The sequence below is a fragment of the Abramis brama genome (assembly GCF_963993115.1).
Source record: "Abramis brama genome assembly, chromosome: 2".
Taxonomy (NCBI): domain Eukaryota; kingdom Metazoa; phylum Chordata; class Actinopteri; order Cypriniformes; family Leuciscidae; genus Abramis; species Abramis brama.
The window spans coordinates 861,896-885,308 of record NC_139964.1 but is presented as its reverse complement, the minus strand read 5'-3'; the positions used below and the strand labels follow the sequence as shown (position 1 = coordinate 885,308).

General features: G+C 44.6%; 1 protein-coding gene across 1 annotated transcript; it reads right to left on the bottom strand.

Moving 5' to 3' along the window:
* Positions 1-1,209: 1,209 nt before the first annotated feature.
* mslnb (mesothelin b) lies at positions 1,210-23,372 on the bottom strand (the record flags this gene model as incomplete). Its single annotated transcript, XM_084093066.1, has 39 exons — positions 1,210-3,206; positions 5,649-5,880; positions 6,283-6,377; positions 6,586-6,734; positions 7,053-7,189; positions 7,281-7,436; positions 7,530-7,717; positions 7,908-8,040; positions 8,160-8,250; positions 10,247-10,437; positions 12,675-12,804; positions 12,893-12,975; positions 13,062-13,191; positions 13,277-13,326; positions 14,542-14,691; positions 14,824-14,994; positions 16,146-16,361; positions 16,450-16,567; positions 17,049-17,167; positions 17,305-17,432; positions 17,524-17,612; positions 17,896-18,089; positions 18,190-18,315; positions 18,432-18,559; positions 18,632-18,717; positions 18,801-19,009; positions 20,020-20,175; positions 20,273-20,385; positions 20,463-20,566; positions 20,654-20,853; positions 21,163-21,309; positions 21,413-21,497; positions 22,158-22,185; positions 22,309-22,330; positions 22,423-22,445; positions 22,570-22,667; positions 22,764-22,795; positions 22,876-23,052; positions 23,301-23,372. The coding sequence occupies 39 exons, from the start codon at positions 23,370-23,372 to the stop codon at positions 3,112-3,114; spliced, it is 4,851 nt and encodes a 1,616-aa protein (XP_083949192.1). The 3' UTR covers positions 1,210-3,111.
* Positions 23,373-23,413: the final 41 nt, after the last annotated feature.

Here is a 23,413-nt window from a genome sequence, read left to right as displayed (position 1 = left end):
CACATCACTCGCCTGCCTCATCTGAGAGAGAGCAAACCCCTGATGCTGAACACACACATGCCTCCAGTGGCTCCCATTCCTGATACTCAGACTCTGCTCCTACAGAAACTGATAGAAGAAGAAATCAGGGTAGAGTAATCCAGCAGTGCATGCTTAGGAGTAGCACCCCCTCCTCACAGTCTCGCTCATCATCCCCTTGCCCTGATAACCTTGACCAGGAGTATCAGCACAAGACCGTCAGACTACAGGCGACCATCGGCCCCCTCCTCTTCCCCCTCCTCTTCCCCCTCCTCTTCCCCCTCCTCTTCCCCCTCCTCTTCCCCCTCCTCTTCCTTCTCCTCCTCCTGTAAGCCGAACCACTCTTACACGGCCGCGGACAGTCTCCTGACACAGTACCAGCCTCGTATAACCCCATGCTCCAGCCTATACACTGCCAAACCAACCTTTGCCTGGTGTTATGTCCAGTCGGCACACCAGTCTTTCAGTGTGCAGCCCCACCACTTGACATCTACTGCCCCTCTAAGCCAGTGAGCTCCCCCTATTGCCCCCTGCAGTCACACTATAGGAGGATAGAAGCTCTCTATTCGTTCTAGTAGATCATGGCTGTGGTGTAATCATCTGTTCACATGCCAGTGCTCCGTCTGCAGAGAGAGGTTCCCTTATTCAGGGGATTTCCAGAGCCATCAGAAGAAACACGCTGAAGAGTTTCCCTGAAATCAGCTTCTGCAAACTCACTGTTTATCCGGCTATCAACATCCGGTCTGCGGGAATCAGGCTCGTTCAGCCCTGAGGATCTGAACTTGTTTGATGTTTTAATGACTAACATTGTTGTTTTAGTTTTCTGAATGTAACTTTACTAAGCAACATGTAAACACACAGAACGGACACTGGTGTGTGAAATTAAAATGCACCATCACAGACTGGAAAAGCAAGACTTAGAAGAGAATATAGGGGAGAGCGGGACACTTTTAGACTTTCTCAGTTTGTGTAATCCACTTTGGGTTCAGAGTATTTATTTATTCCCATGTTAATTTCCTTCATGTCTAGTACAATTGTGTGTGTTTTTTGTTTTATTAACACAGTGTATACTTTTATTTATTCATCCCGAAAGAATGGAAGTGAAATGTGACAACATGCCCCATATGTGGAGTATATTGTAACGACCATATGACAGATTAAAATGTGATCTGATATAATGATATAAAAATATACAAGACAAACTCAAATATTGTGTCGATAAAATACAATGAACTTTTTCATATATAATAATGGCATTTTTTAATAATTAATAATAAAGTAATTTGAGTTTGACAATGAACACACCGCAAAACACAGCTATACAGCACAGCTCAACACATCATAATAATGAATATTTCTGAACATTGTCTCTTAGTCTTTATTCACCTTTTTCTCGTGGTTTCTCAATAGAATTCATAAACGTATAGAATATAATATCATAGTTCTAATAGCAGCTCATTGTAACGCAGTGTGACACCAGTGTTGAACTATACTTACAGTGACTTACACTGACACACAACAGCCACAAGTGTCAGCACTATATAGGACACATCACTGCACAGGTTTACCCTATTATACTTTATCCACACGAGTTGAGAGGTCAGACAGCAAACAGCCACACACACATAATCTATACATAGGCTGTCTTTGAGTTCACATGAACAACGGTTAAATTACTCGTCGAGCTGCAGAAGAACAGCATAGTTCCTCCGTTCACTTACGCCTAGAGTCACGCACACAGACCCATAACCCACCGAGACACAACACGGAGTAAATGACATGCCTTGCCGTAACACAGAGTCGCCCACAGAGGCCTGGGCTCAGCTTGCTTTCAGCTCGTCCAGAAACCCAAGAAATGGATGTGCGATGCCTTAGTCCATGCTGTGATGAAGGGCATTGGGTCGAACCTCTCCAGTGGGAAATGTTATCTGATATAATAAAAAATATACAAGACAAACTGTGTGTTGAACACAAAAGTAGATATTTTAAAGAATGTTGGTAACTAGACAGTTGACGGTAGCTTGTTTTCCTACTATGGGAGTCAATGGACATAAAACAACAGCTCTCCTCGGCAGAAGATGTAGTGCGCCCAGAATTCACGTCTTTCTTAAAAGCCCAGCACATTATGTCCTCTGCCTACCCATGCTGAACTCTACAGTGTGAAGAAAATGGTGTGCAGAATTTGAAATAAAATTCATTGAATGATTAAAAAGAGAACAAAATTATATTGATTTTTTTTATTTTAACATAGAAGAAAATGTGTGAAAATGATAACCAAGACTACAATCATCTATCATGTGCTTTTATCCATACACAGTTTTTACCTTTATTACAGTTTCAGTTCTTGTGGAGTGACCTGTAGTGTTGATGGTTCATGGATAATCTCTTTACAAGGTTTACAACAGTTTACAGCCCTCTACATTACAGTCGCAAAAGTTCATTTTCATCACACATATGCAAACAAAAACGATTTTCAGTTATTTCAACTAAATGTATTTGAGATTTTGAATTGAACTGGGTCGAATCTTAATGATGTTTTATTAACAAAGTTCGGGAGGAGCAGGTTCAGATAATTAACCAAATTATGCACAGCTGGAGATTAATCAGTAATCAACTCAATGACAGAGTATAAAATCACAGCAGACCTATCTCTGTTCATTGAAAGTTTGTCAGCATCCCTCCTCCACCCCATCTCCTCACTTCCAGTTCCATCTACACTTCCAGTTCCATCTACACTTCCAGTTCCATCTACACTGGGGGGAGTACTCTAGGTTCGGGCCTAACTCCGAGCTCGGAGCCCTCCCCCCGGACAGCACGCCAAATATGCATAAACTTATTGTATTAATTATATGTAGATGTGAACTCGTGAAACAATGTTGATGTAAATCAGATGTGAGCACATCAAGCGTTCTCTCTGAAACATCCGCAGTAAATGACTGATCCTGATAAATGTGTGTCATCTGAATCAAATATGATTTATTCGTCAATTCCACACAGAAACAGTTCACAACAATTTGTGAAAAGTGAAAGTGCATTACAGGCGAAAGTGCAGAAACTCTTTTAAATACTAGACACAGAGAGAGAGAGAGATGGTCAGTACAGGGAGGATGATGTCATCAGTGTCGTCATGGTAACAGCCAATAGGACCAGCTGCAGAAAGGCTGGTGCCCAAACTCTGGATGCGGCAGCTGCAGAGACACACACAGATATTAAGATCAAATTACCGTTTACAAACACACATTCAGCACATTTCTTCAGTCACCCGAACTGAGCATTTCAGAAAGACTAATGGACGCTTGACATCTTTAGATCTACACCAGACACAAACAATGATAGTTCAAGGCTGATTTCCACATCTATAGCACAACCACACCTTTGATGATTGAACTGCACTCAGTCTTAAATGTATTCATTTTATATAGTGAAACTCCCCTCTCAGTTCCTGATAACTCTCATTAATAACAGGCCAGCAGAAGAGCAGTGCAGCTTGTCGTCATCTTATCTATGTTTGTAGTCTATGTTTTTAATCTATGTAATCCATGTTTGTAGTCTATGGGCCCTATTTTAACGATCTGAATCGCAAGTATCAAACGCGAAACGCAAGTAACTTTGTGGGCGGGTCTTGGGCTCTGTTGCTATTATACCGGCGGGATAAATGACTCTTGCGCCCGACGCAAATCTAAAGTGTGTTGGTCTGAAGTAGCTTCATTACTCATAGGTGTGGTTTGGGCGTAACGTGAAATAAACCAATCAGAGCGACATCTCACATTCCCTTTAAGAGCAGGCGCGCTTGTTCCATGGCGGATTGCTATTATACCGGCGGGATAAATGACTCTCCGAAGCTAATCTAAAATGTGTTGGTTTGAAGTAGCTTCATTACTCATAGGTGTGGTTTGGGCGTAACGTGAAATAAACCAATCAGAGCATCATCTCACATTCCCTTTAAGAGCAGGCGCGCTTGTTCCATGGCGGATTATGAATAGATAATGAATAGAGTAGAGAAGCAAAGTGTGTGTGCGTTGTGCACACGCTACATTATGGCCAAGCATGCGCCCTTAAAATAGCATCTGAATAACGCGCCGCTGACTTTAGACGAGGTTTCTCCTGGTCTGTGGCGGAATTGTTTTCTGAAACTGCAAAATAGCACCAGGGAACGTTTGCGCCGGAACACGCCTCCTCTTTTCACTGAACCGCCACCGGGAGCGCAAGTTCATTCCCTAATTTACCGACATGTCTGTGGAGGGAAAAGTGCAAAATAGGAATGATACATGCGTCGGTGTACAAAGTCAATTGTGCTGGGTGCAAGATAGGGCCCTATGTTTGTTATCTATATAATCTATGTTTGTAATCTGGAAGGAAACCCCAAGAAGTGCATAAAAATGGTATGCGCTCAATTGAGGGGGATAATTGTTTTATCCGATAAGAATACATGCGTATAAACTACTATAGAAACACATTTACTGAATAAATCCCGCAAACCTCATGTGACTTCGCCTCAGCAGAGGCTGTGATTGGATCACTGGACTAACCAGCGGACCAATGGCCCGATTGCAGCAACTTACAGTTTTATTACTGATATTTTGCACCAGTTTCCCAAGAAGTGATGATTTTGTTCTCTTGATCACATGGGTTGGAAACACTGCTTTATTCAGTAATTTAATTGAATTTATTTTATTTATAAAGCACCATTAAAACACCGTAATGTTGACCAATGTGCTGTGCAGTCACACAATAAAATGACATAAATAAAATGTACTTTCAGACAAAACAATGACTAACACACATCTGTGAAGAGCCTCTTGCCAATTAACCAACTGAACCAAACGCTAATTCTAGCAAATGTAATTTCAGGTTTGGTTTAAAGTAAGCTAAAGAGGGAGCCAGTCTGAGATGTAGAGGTAGATTGGAGCTGCTACAGCAAATGCTCGATCACCACTCAATTTCAGTCTAATCCCTGGAATGTCTAGGATGATCTGATGTGCTGATCTGAGAGACCTAGAAGCTTTATGTATATGAAGGAGATGCACTAGGTATGCTGGGGCCAAATTATACACACACACAGCTGATGCGAATTCTCCAAACCCTCGTCAATATCAGGACCTCGTCAGGATTTCTTTCACCCTTTTATTGATGGACAGTGTTACATTGTGTGAGAGATTATTTGCTCCAAGTGAGAATGTTAGTGTGAAATTGAACACAGTATTGCCAATGTTGTTTTCAATAATAAAAAAATCTGCACAAAGCAAGCCAATCCGCTTTTTTCATGTTGATAAGAGCATTAAAATGAGAAAAAAATAATGGGACAAAAATAAATCAAGAGACATTAAGAATAGATAAAAATGTGCGATTAATCGCGAGTTACCTATGACATTAATGCGATTAATCGCGATTAAATATTTTAATCGTTTGACAGCACTAGTATAAACTACTATGGAAATACATGTATACAAAAATCAGTCATTTAAAATCAATTCTGAACTGCACAGGCAACCAATGAAGTGAGGCTAAAATCAGTGTTTACGAGTCCCAGTGAAGAGTCTAGCAGACGCAGTAATGTTTCATGAGATATTCCAGTCTTACGCAGGAGATACGGTGTGTATGCGCTGGTGTTGGTGGGGTGTGAGTGTTACCTGTGGTGGCGGCGGCTGACGGGGCTTTAGTGCTGCTGGTACTGGTGCTGGTGCTGGTACTGGTTTCAGTGACGCTGGAGTTCCTGCCGCCCGTTAGGCCGATGTTCAGCGAGTCCAGATCCGACTGAGGCTGAAGCCTGATCCACTCCTGCACCGGTGCCGTGTTTTCATACGTCTTCAGATCGCCTACATTCACTCCCAGCAAACCCTTCACATCAGGCACGTTCAGCACCTGCACAAACACACACCAGCTCATTATTAATGATCAATAAACACCTCGACCAATGAGGCGGAGCAGACTCAAAAACAAGCAGCCCACAAACAGGCTGAGGTCAGTGTCTGTTCGCTAATGTTTCCTGTGCATTTACACCAGGGGTTCCCAAACTGCTCTGTCAGCCAAGCCCTTTTGACATCAAATGTGTGTTAAGTAGTTTTATTTTCCACCACAATTTACAGAACTAACATTTATATTTGAAAGCCTTGAGCTTATAACTTATCAAATCCTCAAGCTGTTGTGTTTGGAATATGGAAATGCTGTAAATTCCTGTCCACAAATGATGAAGTGAATCTAGCACACACACACACTGATGATTCCCAAGCGCAGGTTAAAGCAGCAGGAGTGACAGAGACTCACGTTGATGATGTTCTGGTTCAGACTCATGAAGGTCGGCACGTCCATATTCACACTGGAGTTTACAAGTCTACGAATAAACGTCGAATCGGCACCACCTGAAAACACACACACACACACACACACAAACACACACACAAACACAAACACAAGTTCAGCCTGACTGCAGAAGTGTGAGGTCAGTGTGTGTGTGTGTGTGTGTGTGTGTGTGTGTGTGTATGTGTGTGTGTATGTGTGTGTGTGTGTGTGTGTGTGTGTGTGTGTGTGTGTGTGTGTGTGTGTGTGTGTGTGTGTGTGTGTTGTTACCGAGGTAGTTCTGCAACAGCTGGTATGTCGGGATGCTGACGCTGTTTGTATTGCGTGTGTTTGTTGCGCTGAATGCGTTCAGAGCGATACTGAACAGAATCGACTTCTTCTCTGAGCTGCAGTTGGTCAAAGAGAGAGCAGAAGCTCGCCTGAAACACACACACACACACACACACACACACACACACACACACACACACACGTATGAGTCTACAGGTTTAAACTACATTCGTCCAAAAGTCCCAATAAACAAACTAAATAATGTTTTAATATGCAACAATTCAAAAAGGTTTCAGTGAGAGTTCAGTTTCAGGTGCAGTCGTGGCCTATTGGTTACAGAGTCAGGCTGGTAACCCGAGGGTTGTGTGTGTGTGTGTGTGTGTGTGTGTGTGTGTGTGTGTGTGTGTGTGTGTGTGTGTGTGTGTGTGTGTGTGTGTGTGTGTGTGTGTGTGTGTGTGTGTACTCACTCCACACTGGCGGCCGTGATGTTGTTCAGCACACTCGTGGTCAGCGCACACAGGTTAGCTCCTCCCAGTGCGTTCAGCTCGGAAGTGCCGAGAGTGTTTCCACTCACACTGAGATACTTACTGACCAGCAGCTGGACCTGAGAGAGACACACACATCAGAACACTGAACCAGCCCGACTTCATGACGTTTGGTTTGCTGAAACACACACACACACACACACACAGTACCATCTCAGGGTCCCAGTCTCCGTTGCGTTGGTTCATCAGAGACGAGAGCGTGTCGATCTTCATCACGTTCCACTTTCTGACATCATCAGGTGTGGCGGTGCGGGAGGCGGAGCCTAAGACCTGCAGCACCTCGTCAGACAGTCTGTCAGGATACGCCTGCGAGGGGCGGGAAACACAAGGTGTTTCTATGGCAACACTGTGATTGACAGCGCAGTGTTCAGGTGTGTGTGTGTGTGTGTGTGTTGTTACCTGGTTGAGTCTGTCCAGGACGATCCTCTGGAAGCTCCTGTCGTGAACTCTATCAGTGATGGCCTCCAGGTTGTCCTTCACAGTTTGGACACTCAAACACGCGTTAAACTGCGTCACGTCGTAGGCAAACGGAAACATGTCGCTGTAAACCTGAACCTGCTTTATTTCTCCAGCATTGCATGCTGTTTCTACAGGACACGACAGAAACACACACCAGTGCAGCTTCAGAAATATTAGAAATATGAGCACGGCAGTTCATAATGTAGTGTGATTATATCTGTTGTTCTTGAAATCCTGCTGTTTCTGCTGTGTTTATGCTCTTTCTGCTGGGTAAATACGTAAGCTTTAGTGTGATAATGTTTCTGTGGTATCTCTCACCTGCGGATCTCCTGATTTTGACTCGTGTGATTTTGTTGACCTCGTTCATCATGTTGAGGATCTTCGCTTCTGAAGCCTTTGCATTGCTCCTCAGGTCACGGATAAACGTCTTCAGAAACCTCTGCTTGTTTTCCTGATAACACACACACACACACACACACACACACACACACACACACACACACACACACACAGAGTTACCAGTGAAGCACACAAACAGCCGTGTGTTTACCTGTGTTTACCGTACTCTACCTGTGAGAATTTGCTCCATATGTTTGTGGTGACGTACAGCGGCAGGATCCCCAGGTTCTCCAGAGTCGCTCTGTTCCAGCTGGTTGGAGACCTGAGAGGAACATCTCACATCATGTAATGACAGCAGAAGTGTGTGATATGTGTTGCTTTAAGAACCATAACTATTAGGGCTGGGACAATATATCGATGCATCGCAATTCGTGGATCGATTCCAATTTTTTCAGAATGCATCGCAAATCGATTCTGAGCCTAGTTTTTAACAGCAGAGGGCGCTCTAGGCTAGTTTATAACAGCAGAGGGCGCTCTAGGCTAGTTTATAACAGCAGAGGGCGCTCTAGGCTAGTTTTTAACAGCAGAGGCCGTTCTAGGCTAGTTTTTAACAGCAGATGGCGCTCTAGGCTAGTTTTTAAGTTTTTAACAGCAGAGGGCGCTCTAGGCTAGTGTTTAACAGCAAATGGCGCTCTAGGCTAGTTTTTAACAGCAGATGGCGCTCTAGGCTAGTTTTTAACAGCAGAGGGCGCTCAAGGCTAGTTTTTAACAGCAGAGGCCGCTCTAGGCTAGTTTTTAACAGCAGATGGCGCTCTAGGCTAGTTTTTAACAGCAGATGGCGCTCTAGGCTAGTTTTTAACAGCAGAGGGCGCTCAAGGCTAGTTTTTAACAGCAGAGGCCGCTCTAGGCTAGTTTTTAACAGCAGAGGGCGCTCAAGGCTAGTTTTTAACAGCAGAGGCCGCTCTAGGCTAGTTTTTAACAGCAGAGGGCGCTCAAGGCTAGTTTTTAACAGCAGAGGCCGCTCTAGGCTAGTTTTTAACAGCAGATGGCGCTCTAGGCTAGTTTTTAACAGCAGATGGCGCTCTAGGCTAGTTTTTAACAGCAGAGGGCGCTCTAGGCTAGTTTTTAACAGCAGATGGCGCTCAAGGCTAGTTTTTAACAGCAGAGGGCGCTTTAGGCTAGTTTTTAACAGCAGAGGGCGCTCTAGGCTAGTTTTTAAGCTTTTAACAGCAGATGGCGCTCTAGGCTAGTTTTTAACAGCAGATGGCGCTCTAGGCTAGTTTTTAACAGCAGATGGCGCTCTAGGCTAGTTTTTAAGTTTTTAACAGCAGAGGGCGCTCTAGGCTAGTGTTTAACAGCAGAGGGCGCTCTAGAATAGTTTTTAACAGCAGATGGCGCTCTAGGCTAGTTTTTAACAGCAGATGGCGCTCTAGGCTAGTTTTTAACAGCAGAGGGCGCTCTAGGCTAGTGTTTAACAGCAGATGGCGCTCTAGGCTAGTTTTTAACAGCAGATGGCGCTCTAGGCTAGTTTTTAACAGCAGATGGCGCTCTAGGCTAGTGTTTAACAGCAGATGGCGCTCTAGGCTAGTTTTTAAGTTTTTAACAGCAGAGGGCGCTCTAGGCTAGTTTTTAAGTTTTTAACAGCAGAGGGCGCTCTAGGCTAGTTTTTAACAGCAGATGGCGCTCTAGGCTAGTTTTTAACAGCAGATGGCGCTCTAGGCTAGTTTTTAACAGCAGATGGCGCTCTAGGCTAGTTTTTAAGTTTTTAACAGCAGAGGGCGCTCTAGGCTAGTGTTTAACGGCAGAGGCCGCTCTAGGCTAGAGCCTCAGAATGCTTTTATGACGCGAGATTAATGTAAACAGCCACTGCAAACACCCTTGTAATTCGCTTCAACCTTTTATTTATTCCTTTTATTCGCTGTATTGATTTATTGACCCAGCCCTAATAACCATAATGTCAACTATAATGATAAACACCAGCAGACAACAGCTATAACGATAACTATAACGATAACTATAACTATATTAGTGTCCACACCAGCAGACTCCAGCTATAATGATAACTATAACTATAACGATAACAATAACTATAATGATAACTACAACAATAACTATGAAAAACCCTTTTTTATAACTAAAAAACAGATGCTGCATTAATTGCGTTCAATATTTTTAATACTCTAAACTGAAAAAATGAATGGCATGCGTTAACAAGTTAATTTTGACAGCCCTATATAAACTATATCGTGACGGTTATCGATATAGTTATCGTCCTTGGTGGGAGCGGCCTTGAGTGGCGTGTGCGAGTGAGTTTGTACCCGTAGGTGGTGTTTCCTCTCAGTAGGACAGTCTCGACCCCAGAGATCTGCTGAGACGATAAATCCTGACACTGTTTGAGTTTCTCCAGCACGTACGGGTCTGAGTTCTGGATGTAGTCGGCGCCCACGAAGCAGCACATGCCGCCCAGAACCTCCAGCTGCGCCCGAGTGATGCTGAAGCCCGAGATTCCCTGAAACACCAGCTCATGTTCACTAATGCTAATGCAGCCTTACACTTTACAGTGGGAACATTACAACTAAAGGATTATTGTTCCATATTTGAACCATGTTTATACTTTTTAATGATGTTTTATTAACAAGGTTCGGGAGGAGCTCAAGTGGAGCTCACAAATTAACACAAGTGGAGAGCACTCAGCAATCACTGGTAAGAGGTGTATGTATATATATACTCAGCAGTCTCACCTCATTCCATTGACAGTTTTGCAGCATCCCTCCACCACCCCTTCTCCACGCTTCTAGTCCTAAACACTTACATACGGGGGGAGTACTCTGGGTTCGGGCCGAACTCCGAGCTCGGAGCCCTCCCTCCGGACAGCACGCCAAATACGCATTAAACCTTACCCCTTCAAATTATATGTAAGTGTGAACTCGTGAAACTGAATAAGTTTGATTGTTTTCACAGTGAACAGATTTATGCTGATTCTGATCCATTTGAATTTATGCATGACTGACAAACACGCATTACAATAAGTTTATTAGTTTGTTTATGTTAAAACTGTGTGATACAAAGTGATGGACATTTTATATGCAATTCAAACGTATAAATCTGATCTGTATATAATTATGATTTTTTTTTCTTAAATAGTTTTGGAATTGAGAATACATTTTTGACTTGTGGATTTTGATACATATATTCCAATTTATTTATCTATGATAATGTATTTGTAATTAATAAGTTTGTTTTTTGCTTGGTTTAGTCATGTTTTTGGTGATATATATGTTCTTTGTAATATTTGAGCGTTCTCTTTTCTGTTTGACCTGTGCCGCATGATTGCCGTGTGATTAACTGATTGCTCTAAGCCATGTCACACGTTTTTTAGGCCAAAACATTTTTTGTCACATACAGCAAACTTCTCCTCACTATCCGCTCGCTGCCTGTCCCCTGAACACACTGTAAAAAAACGTGGTCTCTCTGGACACCACAGGCTCTACAAACGGCAACAAAAACAGACTGGGCTCACCCGCACCACGAAACACAACACACAGTGCTCCAGCCAATCACTGGCAAGGTGGGGTTCGGGGGGTTAGTGCGCGTACACATGAAGGGGGTGTGGAGGAGAGAGAAGCATCAAGAGGGAAGTTTGAATTATGGCCGACACACGACCAAAGAGACGACGTTCTGATGAACAAATTACAAAGAAGAGGGACAAGGATAAGGAACGCGCAAAGTACCGAATTTACATCGGGAAAACCTTCGAAAGGTGGCGAGAACTCCGCCGGCAGAAGAGATTCCAATCCAACATTCAGTTGCTCTGTTTTTGCAGAACAGGTAAATCCATTTTTCTTTCTAAACTGACGTTCATGTTCGCCGAACCAACACAAGGATGTAATTAGCTAGAACTATGCAGTCAGCGTTAACTTTGGTGAATACAACATATGTTTCTAGCAGCTAGCGATCAATCTCTGTTGTAAATGATCAAGCAAGTTCACAGTAGGGCGACAATTTGTGTGAACGATTGTTTTCACCCACTGTTTGTTATGAATTTGAATGTTCATTTATAGGCTATTGACAACTTTGACTAAATTTGTTTACGACGCCTCCGTTGTTTATGCTCGCTGGGAAACGCGAAGCTAACGTTATCTTGCTATTATTGCGTCCTTGTATGGGAGTTATAGTTTAAGATAATGTTTCTCTTTTTCTGCATTCTATGTATAAAAGCATTTATCTAACTTGGCGACATTACACATTGAATGAAGTATCAGTAAAACTTAACTTTGTTTGTAGTGACTACTTTGACTTTCCTTTATGCCGGAAGGGAGGGGAGGAGGGAGGAGACGGGATGAGGAGGAGGGAGGGTCTAGCTAGCCTCCGTTTTGTTTGACAACAATTTGAATGTCAAAAAGAAGTTACGTCTCCCGACATCACTTATAGCACCTTTAAAATACTCTGATTGTGTTTGTCACACACACCCTGATGAAGGCTGATTGGCCGCAACATGTAGGTGTGCCGTTGCTTGTCACCTGTTCTTAAAATCTAAGCCATAAAGAATAAAGGCTTTTTATATTTTTCTAAAAACGAACTACTCGAGTGCCTTGGATTGTTTTTCCTCGTGAGTGGAACCATCCCTACAGCCAAAGAGCACCGAGATCCTGAAAGAGCACCTTTTGCATTCCTTGTATTTATGCATAAATCTTACATTTAGGCAAAAAGCTGAAATATGATCACAATTTGTGTGTTTGTGCTCACCAGACACTCCCTGGCGCTGCTGAACAAGACTTGCTTCTTGAAGGACAGAGCGCTGGACAGCACTGAGAAGTTGGCCGTTCCCAGAGACGAGAAATACGAGCGGCACAGAGATCTGTCAATCATTGAGTAACTGCAACACAAGCAAGCAGACAAACAAGCGTGTGATGAGCCAGTCTTCAGCAGCTCCTCCATGAGCACCAGTAATGCTGCTGACGTACTTGTAGTAGAGGAGCACTTCGGCGGGATACTGAGAGAAGGCGTTCAGGTCAGCACTCTTGATGTAGTAGTACATGCAGGTCAGCTGAAGGACACACACACACACACATCTTCTTTAAACAGGGTTTGAGGTCACCAGAGCAGATTTCTGAGAATAGTGTGTGTGTTCACCTGTGACTCCTGCAGGACGAGCGTCTGGTTGCCTCGCTGCCGGCAGCCGCGGATCAGACTCATGGTTTTGCTAATGCTGAAGCTCTGGATTCGAGAACAGGTGAAGCCCTGCAGCACCTGGAAAGACATGCTGCACAAACACCAACATCCGGTCAGAACTACAGCCTCACCATCCAGTCTGACTGATGATAATAATGATAACTCTATTCACTCACGCGTCCGGGTCGCTGAACTCCGCCGCGACGGTTTCGAAGAGCAAAACGGCCTGAGAGGAAGAAATCTCAACATGTCATTTTCCTTTCTGACAGAACATGCACTCTTAGGAAAAAGGTTCAATGGGGTTCAATATCAAACTCCAGCGCTCCTGAGGAGTGTCTTATAGAGGCCCTATTATGCTCCACATGTTCAACTTTCTTTAGTGTGTAATGTTGATGTTTGAGCATGAAAAATGTTTCCAAAGTCCCTCCAGCGGGAGTTCTTCTCTATATCAGTGTCAGTGTTTCTGAACTCCTGAAACGCCTCCATTGTAGTCATTCTTCCTAGAAACTTTTCTTCTAGTTTCTTCCGGGAATGAACACGTCACAATATCCCTCATTATAATAATTCATACGCAGAATAAAGGGGCGGGGCCTGGTTGAGTTAGTTAGTAGTGTGTTAAACTGGTGGTTATGGTAAGGGGCGGGACATTTCACAAACACACTCGAAGCGCTCGACCAATCAGAACGCACTGATCCAGCCGACCAATCAGAGCACAGTGTGCTTTTCAGAAGGAGGGGCTTCATAGAGACAGGAAGTCGTTACTGACAGACTGGGAAGAGAGGAGCTGCAACAATGGCTAATCAGAGCGCGCAGACGAAGCTCAATAAACGAGTTATCTTGCTTTCTGAGGCAGATCCCGCTGTTTGGGAACTCAGTCGTGTAAGTTCTGGGAGGAGATTATACCGAACCACTTTGACAACAGAGTTTGCTCAGGCATTTCAGATGCTGTGCAGTGAGATCGGTGCGGTGGTTGGTCCAGTTATGCCGTCCCATCACAGTCACATGACTTTTTTGATGTCCATACGCTTTTATGCACATTTTTAGAATTCACACGCATCTTGGCGTTTCCATCCAGCGTTTTTTTATGCAAAATCCCCAAATGTGCATAAAAAAGGTGGATAGCAACAAAGCTAATGATAAATATGTGGAAAATAACGTGTTGTTGAAAATTCAAGCATGAAAACCTGTGCTTGTGTTCTCTAAAAACAACATCAAGGCTTTGTAAAATGGCATAATAGGTCCTGTTTAAATAATTACATAATTTCATTTTTAATTGTTTTCTCATGATATGAAGTATGTTTACGAGCTGTTTAATTCATAATTTTTTTATTTATTATTTTAATTAAAACTAAATCCATAAAGTGATCCATTGATGGGAAGCTCTGAAAGGTCCAACAGATGAAGGGTCTTTCTTCTAAGATTCGTGATGAGCCTGACGTACCTGCTCGTGTTTCCACTTCTTCTGATTGACCGTCTGCACCACCGCGGAGGAGGACGACACGCTTAGCAGGAAGTTGCGCGGGATCTCCGTCGCCATCAGGTCAGGAACGTTTGTGATGACGCCGTCAGACGAGCTGTTCACAGAGATGATCTAGAGAGAGACAGAGAGAGACGTCACGAGACAAACCTGAGACGTACTCGTGTGTGTGTGTGTGTGTGTGTGTGTGTGTGTGTGTGTGTGTGTGTGTGTGTGTGTGTGTGTGTGTGTGTGTGTGTTAGTTACCTGGCTGACGATGGTCTGCTGGAGAATAATGGGTGCGCCGATGACATTGGCCAAGAATGATTGAGATTTCATGGCCAGAAGCAACACATTTCCTGAGATACCGTTGATGACTGATGTTTGTACACCAATGATCAGCGTTCCCAATCCCACCAGTCGGTCCGCACTGTTAATCTGCCGTGGACAGAGACACAGATGTGTATTGGTACATCTAGTCAAGTTTATTCATTTATACAGCTCCAGTTTAACACAACCGTAGTTGATCCAGTGTGCTTTACAACACAATACAAATAAATAAAAATGTAAGAGACTAAAGGAGTAGAAAAAAAAGACAGAAATGGAGATAAAAATCAAGTATTAAAATCAATCTAAATATATAAAAAATACACACACATAATGTATAACACCAGCTAACACATACACAGCATCACTAGAATGCTAGAGAGTAAAAACAAGTCTTTAAACCGGATTTAAAAGCATCCAGCGATGGAGAGGCCCTGATGCTTAAAGGTAAACCGTTCCAGAGCTCACCTTTGATTTACTACGAGAGTGAGGGACAGATAAAAGTAACTGATCACAAGATCTTAATGACCTAGAGGCTGAGTATGGCCTAACAAGATCACAAATATAATCCGGGGCCGAACTGTGCAGTGCCTTGAATGCGAAAAGAAGAATCTTAAAGTCGACTCTAAACTTTATAGGGAGCCAATGCACTGAGGCAAGGACATGGGAGATATGATCCATTCTTAGCCACTGTTGATAATCCGGCTGCTGAATGTTGAAGCATCTGTAACTGAGGCCAAGTAGACTGAGGTAGGCCAACGAGTCTGTATGAGTGAGTCACTGAATCATCGACTCGACCCATTTGTTCAACAACACTGAACACTGAGGCTGCATCTGAAATCGCACTCTTCCCTACAATATAATAGGCAACAACAACAAAAACACCATGTCCGAAATCACAGTAATCGGATGACCTACTACTTCCGGTGAGACTCTGAAGTGTGCATACGATGGACACTTTACTATCCCATGAGGCCACGGGAGAGGATTAATGAATGGCAGTGAAGAGACGCTGGTAGATCACATGATAATGACAACATGCTAAATGTGTTACATCCGGATTACATTAATACTATATAGAACATACTTTTTAGCGGTCACAGAGTAGTACTTATTCAGAATAAGTGCCTACTCAAAAGAGTGCCTACTCAATAAATCACTGATATAAGGATTTGTTCAACAACACTGATCCATTCAGGAGTTCCTCGGAGACGCAAGCGGTTGATTCAGCGTTGGCTCTGAAGCGTCACTGGGGGATGTACCTGGTAGAGTCCAGACGACAGCAGGGTTTGTATGATCATCATGGCCTGATCGAGGTTCCAGCCCTGTACGAATGTGAGCACAGACAGAGCACTGAACAGAACATTCCCTCCGGCGCCGCTGATCTGAGCCGTGCTCAAACCCGTGCTCGACTGACCCAGAGCCTGGATAGAGTCCACCGTCAGATCGGCCGCATTGCTCGCCAGAGCCGCTGACACCTGCACACACACACACATGCATTTAGCTTGTATAGAGCTTGTTTCTGACGACATAAACACATAAACACACACACACTCTTGTACGTACGTCGGGTTGGATGTTGGAGCAGTTCTGATTGATGCTGGAAGAGATGTTCTTCAACTGCTCCGCACTCAACTGAAGGAAGGAGCTCGCAGGAGCCGAGCAGCGTAACGTCATAGGCAGACTGTAAACACACAAACATCACGATAAAGCTGTTAAAGCTCATCAGGGCGTCTTCTACAAACACCCTGGCTTCAAACTAATGACAGTGTCACAGTTCTGTTGAAACGACAGTCTTCGTTGGTTTCTCACAGACAAGTGGCCAACACTTCCCTAAAACCATCAAACCAGAGCAGTCTTTTCAAATGGTACACTGTTAAAAAAAGGTTCTTGATGGGTATTGATGGATCCCTGAAGACACTTTAACATCCATAGAATCTTTCCATTGCACAAAATGATCTTTATAGTGGAGAAAAGGTTGTATAGATTATTGAAATGTTCTTCACTCAAAGAAAAAAAAGGTTCTTTTAAGAACTGATCGCTGAAATGATATTTGAGGAACCCGAAATGGTTCTTCTTTGACATTGCTATGAATACCCCCTTTAGAAACCGAAGTGTAGTTTAGTGAGATGTGATTAAGGATGGTTATTGTTGGTGTCTCTCACTAGTAGGCGCTGAAGAATGGATTCTGCTCGAACAGCTGACTCATGTAGTGATCCATGACGTCGCCCGGAACGCCGATCTGACTGAAGAGCTGCAGGTTCTCCAGGTTCTCCAGGAACGGCTGAAAAACAAACACGTTTTTGAGTCCCACAAAAGAAAACAGTCAAACCGGTTTGGAACAACATGAGAGTGAATAAATGAGGACAAAGTTTTTTTGGCCATTTTGAACTGGTCGAGTTCTTCAAACCGTTGTCACACCTGAATGGGGGCAAAGAGGAGCAGGTCCTTCAGCGTGATGAAGCTCAAGAAGACGGAGATGTAGTCAGCGAACCAGGCGGTGGAGTTGAGATCGGGGTTCGAGGCATTATAACATCTAGGAGCTGAAGCTGAGAACACATGACAAACACAGCTCACCGACGAATCTTCATTATCATTAGACAGCAGAATCAATCATGCAATCCATCAGCCGTAACTCACAGGTGTTCAGGTAGACCAGGATGGTGTTGTAGACGTCTCTCTGAGTGAACTCTGCTGCACTGAAGTTATATTTAGCCATCACTGAAACACTGAACAGAGAAACACACGAAATCCGGCATCAGCAGATTTATTTATTTAGGGGGAAATTAGTCTCGCTTGTGTTCACGTAAATTCTTCATGTTCACCAACAAAAAATCTGCTTGGTTTGAAAGTGACTTTGCTGTGAGCTTCATCTTTGCTACATGATTGACAACAGAAAATGTCACTGAAATCTCACTGAAATCCCCATTATGTGACGACCACACCTGTAGGCTTGTGTCTGCTCCACAACACTGTTCCTTATTATCATCATATTGAAAACGTGCTACTCACAACTTCTTGAAGGAGAGACAGGAGGAATTTTGCATGACGTCTGGGCCGATGAACTGTAAGGTGAGCAGCGGCAGGTACTGAATGAGTCGAGACTCGAACCACTGGTCCACCTCAGACCGGACCTCCACCTTCAGAACCTGAGGCCACACGCAGGACAACACCTGCCGGGCCAAAGCCAGCGACCCCAGCGGCGCCTGCGGGACACGGACACACACAGACTCATGCACTGCAGCGATACGGCCATTTCACAGTCAATCATAAGCTGTTAAACGAGGGAGTGTAAGATGTCTGTACCGTCTGCAAGTACTGGGGCGTCTTCGGGTAGATGGTGAAGAACTGGCAGATTCTGGTGACATCGTCCACAGCGTTCGGGCGGTTCAGGAGACTGCTGACCTCCACTGGAGACATCGACTCCATCAGCTGAGACACACGTCACACAACAGAAGCACTCATCAACTGAACAGTCAACACGTGAAGGACTCTATCATCAGATCTAATCGGGGATCACTGGATGGAGATGGTCTGACGGGTCTGACCTCTGGCACGCGGGCGGGAGGCATCAGGGACAGGAAGGTGCTCAGATTCGGGAACTGGAAACTCATGAAGGATGAGGTCAGGAAAGCGTAGTAGCTCTGGTTGCTGTAGCAGCGCAGCGGGGTGGGGCCTGTGGAGACAGAGGGGTGAGCGGATGGAGTGATAAACACATGGACGGATGAAGGGACGGGTGGACGGACACCTGTGAGAGAGCCGAGGATCTGCTGGTAGATCTGATCTTGTGTTGCGGGCTGGAAGGTGGAGCTGGACGAGTTCAGCAGCTGCACCCTGTGAGGACAAGCCACGGTGAGCACACACAACAGTTTGAGTGTGTCCACATGTGTGTGTGTGTGTGTGTGTGTGAGTCTTACGCCTGCTGGCTGATCGGACAGGGGCGCTGCTGGACGACGCTGAAGTAAGTCGTCACGTGTTGGACTGTAATGTTTGCTATGAACGGAGGCAGTATGTTCAGGATCCAGTTCTGCAGATTATCATCTGATAACGTGGTCAGATTGGCCCGGTCAAACACCTGCTGCAGGAACGCTTCCTTCACTGGAGGAGGGAGAACAACACCCTGCACCTGACAGACACAGACCACAGCCAATCAGAACACAGATACTACACACACAGCCAATCAGAACACAGATACTACACACACAGCCCATCAGAACACAGATACTACACACACAGCCCATCAGAACACAGATACTACACACACAGCCCATCAGAACACAGATACTACACACACAGCCCATCAGAACACAGATACTACACACACAGCCCATCAGAACACAGATACTACACACACAGCCAATCAGAACACAGATACTACACACACAGCCAATCAGAACACAGATACTACACACACAGCCCATCAGAACACAGATACTACACACACAGCCCATCAGAACACAGATACTACACACACAGCCCATCAGAACACAGATACTACACACACAGCCAATCAGAACACAGATACTACACACACAGCCCATCAGAACACATATACTACACACACAGCCCATCAGAACACATATACTACACACACAGCCAATCAGAACACAGATACTACACACACAGCCCATCAGAACAAAGATACTACACACACAGCCCATCAGAACACATATACTATACACACAGCCAATCAGAACACAGATACTACACATACAGCCCATCAGAACACAGATACTACACACACAGCCAACCAGAACACAGATACTACACACACGGCCAACCAGAACACAGATACTACACACACAGCCAACCAGAACACAGATACTACACACACAGCCAACCAGAACACAGATACTACACACACAGCCAATCAGAACACAGATACTACACAAACAGCCCATCAGAACACAGATACTACACACACAGCCCATCAGAACACATATACTACACACACAGCCCATCAGAACACAGATATTACACACAGAGCCAATCAGAACACAGATATTACACACAGAGCCCATCAGAACACAGATATTCCAAAAACAGTTGATCAAAACTAGGGCTGCAACTAATGAGAGAGTGTGAGAGAGTGTGTGAGTGTGTGTTGGTGTGAGTGTGAGTGTGTGTGTGTGTCACCTGTAGCATTGCAGAGAAAGAAGTGTAGAAAGTGGTGAGCTGTGCATCCGGCACGTGGATCAGGAGGTTATAGACGGCGGCGGCGCTGGACAGAGTTCCAGGGGTGCTGGAAACCTCCACTAACTGTCTCACGCTCAGCAGACTCAGAGTGTCCAACTGCACAAACACACACACACACACACACACACGTGAACACGCGTCAACATCTGTACATGCTGGATGTCTGCTGTGCTGTGAGTGTGTGTGTGCGTACCACACTGAAGCCGGGGTTGAGTCTCTGCAGGTCAGTCACTGTGGTGAAGACCGAGAACCGTCCAAAGCTGCTGATCAGCCAATCAGAGCTGCCCTGAGAGACGCCCACACACCCTAAACACAGAGCAACACGTCACAGCTGAGCGCTAGCCACAAACCCTGAGGTTCACCTGTTCCTGAGAGACGCCAACCTGCAGTGCTGTTCTTAGAGAGGAAGACTTTGATGAAGTCAACGTAGACGTTCGCTTGAGTCTCGGTGGACATGATGTCAAAACTCTGACTGAAGCTCTGGACACTGTGAAGGAGACGAAGTCTTAGAGCTGCGTCAACATGCAACACGTGTGTGTGTGTGTGTGTGTGTGTGTGTGTGTTGTAAACTCACACGCTCCTGAAGGTGTCACAGCTGAAGTCTAAGGTGGAAAGACAGGACAGGAACGTCTCGGAGGCGTAGGGTAAAAGTGGGCGGAGCCTGGAGTTAAACCAGCGCTGGACGAACGAATCATCTCTCAGGCTGGTGGAGCTCAGAGTGACTTCTCCAATCATATTCAAGAATGACACTGAGGGGCGGGACTTATTCAGCCTCTGATGGAGACAGACAGTTCATCCTTCTTAATTACTCACTGATATTCTTGCTTATTTTACTCTGCTTTTTTATTTTGTACTTTATTACGTTGTACTTTATTTGTTAATATTGCTTCTTAAGAGTTGATCCACTGTTGTCATTCTCTACAGACAAATCAAAAGGTTAGGGTCTTCACTTAGAAGAGCATATTAAATAAACTCCAGTTTTAGTGTGTAAACATGGAGAACAGCTGGGCTCAGGTTTATCTGGGTGTAGAAGTAGCCTGAACTGGACTGAGAGAGACGGCCGAGCGAGTGTGTTGTCTGTACCGTGTTGGCGAGCAGGTCGAGCGCCGGACCCAGCACAGGGTTGACCTTCTGCGTGAACAGCTTCCACGTCTCTGCGGACGCGCTTTCGTTCCCATTGAGACTGCATGTCAACACCGTCGCCAAGTCCTGCGCGCTCAGATCTGTCAACTGAACACAACACAAAACACACGTTTACAGAGAGAGAGAGAGAGAGAGTGTGTGTGTTCACAAGTGTGTGTGTGTGTGTGTGTGTACGGGTGTGTTTGAGTACCTCTGCACAAGCGTACTGTGTGATGCTGAATTCACAGAGCCGACTGCCGTCATGAGACGAGCTGAGATACACCAACAGACCAGAGCTATAACACACACAACCATGAGTATGACAGATATGCATCAAACTGCCAATCACAACACAGACACTCTAAAAACAGCCAATCAGAACACAGAAACTCTAAAACAGCCAATCAGAACACAGACACTCTAAAAACAGCCAATCAGAAACAGCCAATCAGAACACAGACACTCTAAAAACAGCCAATCAGAACACAGAAACTCTAAAACAGCCAATCAGAACACAGAAACTGTAAAAACAGCCAATCAGAACACAGAAAGCCCTCAAACAGCCAATCAGAACACAGAAACTGTAAAAACAGCCAATCAGAACACAGAAAGCCCTCAAACAGACAATCAGAAGATAGATACGCCTCATTTTCCAGCTAACAAGGAATGTTAAAAGTTAACTTTCGCATAACCAACAAAAAACAAGATTTAAAAATTGAATTTACTTAATGGTAATGTTAGCAAAATGTTAGCAAATGAATAGCAAAATGAATTTATTTATGTTAGCTGTTAGCCTGAAATGAATGATTACTTTGATAATCGATTAATCGACTGATTATTTTCTTTGGATAATTGATTAATCGGCTGTTTTCTACTTCGGGAAATCAATTAATTGATTAAAAGTAAGACTGTTTGAGTTACAAAATAATCTGAAGGGTTACTGGAGGTGTTTTCACCTGTTGACACTGCTGCACACTGCCGTTTCTGAGGGAGAGAGAGAGAGAGAGAGAGAGAGAGAGAGAGAGAGAGAGAGAGAGACATCAGCTCACATTTTGCACGATTAAGGACAGAAATCCCAACTCAACTGGTTCAGAGAGGAATACTGACCGTTCACTGGTGTCACGCCACACTGGGAGAGACAGAAGAGACTCACATGAGCATCAAATGAGCTTAAATCTCCAGCTTAAAAATAACCGTAACCAAAGCATCTTCAACACTCACCTCTCTGCTGGAGCTCACACAACCTGAGACAGAAGAAGACACACTGATGAGTTCATATGAAGCACGCTACTGTCCAACACACTCACATATGAGTGATCCCAGTCCAGGAGACTACGAGACTTTAAAGCAAAGGGGAGTGTGTCTCACCTGGCGGGACTTGCTGCAGCAGAGCCGCTTTGCTCCTCAGAATCTCCGTCTCCAGATTCACAGACACGCGGACCATCAGGTGATCCAGGCGGTGGAAACTAGCAGACAGACAGACAGACAGACAGACAGACGTGTGAGAGCGTGAGCGTGAGATTCAACACTGGAAACACACGCAGTATGCGACAACTACTCACATGATTTGGTACGACGCACAGGAGATGTTCCTCTGAAAGAAACCCGTCCACACATTAATGCTTGGACAGCAGTGAGAACGAGATGTAAAAGTGTGCTGGAAAACCCTTTTACCGTCTTTGATGACTCCACCATGAGGTGAAGTGTGGGGAGGATCCTCTGTTCCTGTGGAGATGCGATCAGCTGATCAAACACGGCATTGATGACCACAGCTTTCTCTGGAAGACCAGGAACATCCTCAAACATCAGCTCAACCAGCTGCTCTGGAGAGAGCGAGGACAGGCTGCTCAGCTGCACACAGAGGAAGAGCGTTAGACTCTTCTGCAGTCACAAACATCTACAGTCAAATGAACTTGAGAAGCAAAACTTGTTCTGAGAAATCATCCATATGTTTCTTGTTCTGTTATGCTCTGGCCTCATAATGTTTAATCAAATGTCATGACTGGATCTTCCAGCGAAGCGTCAGTCTTCTCTCTGGTGACCTATGCAGGGTTCTCCATTCATTTAGTGTCTTTAAGCTCCGCCCCCTACAAGCTCACGCTCATCTGCATACACTGCTGACCTACAAGCTCACGCTCATCTGCATACACTGCTGAGTGCCACGCCCACATCTCAACATCCAATCAGCAACTGAGGCACAAAACTAAGTACC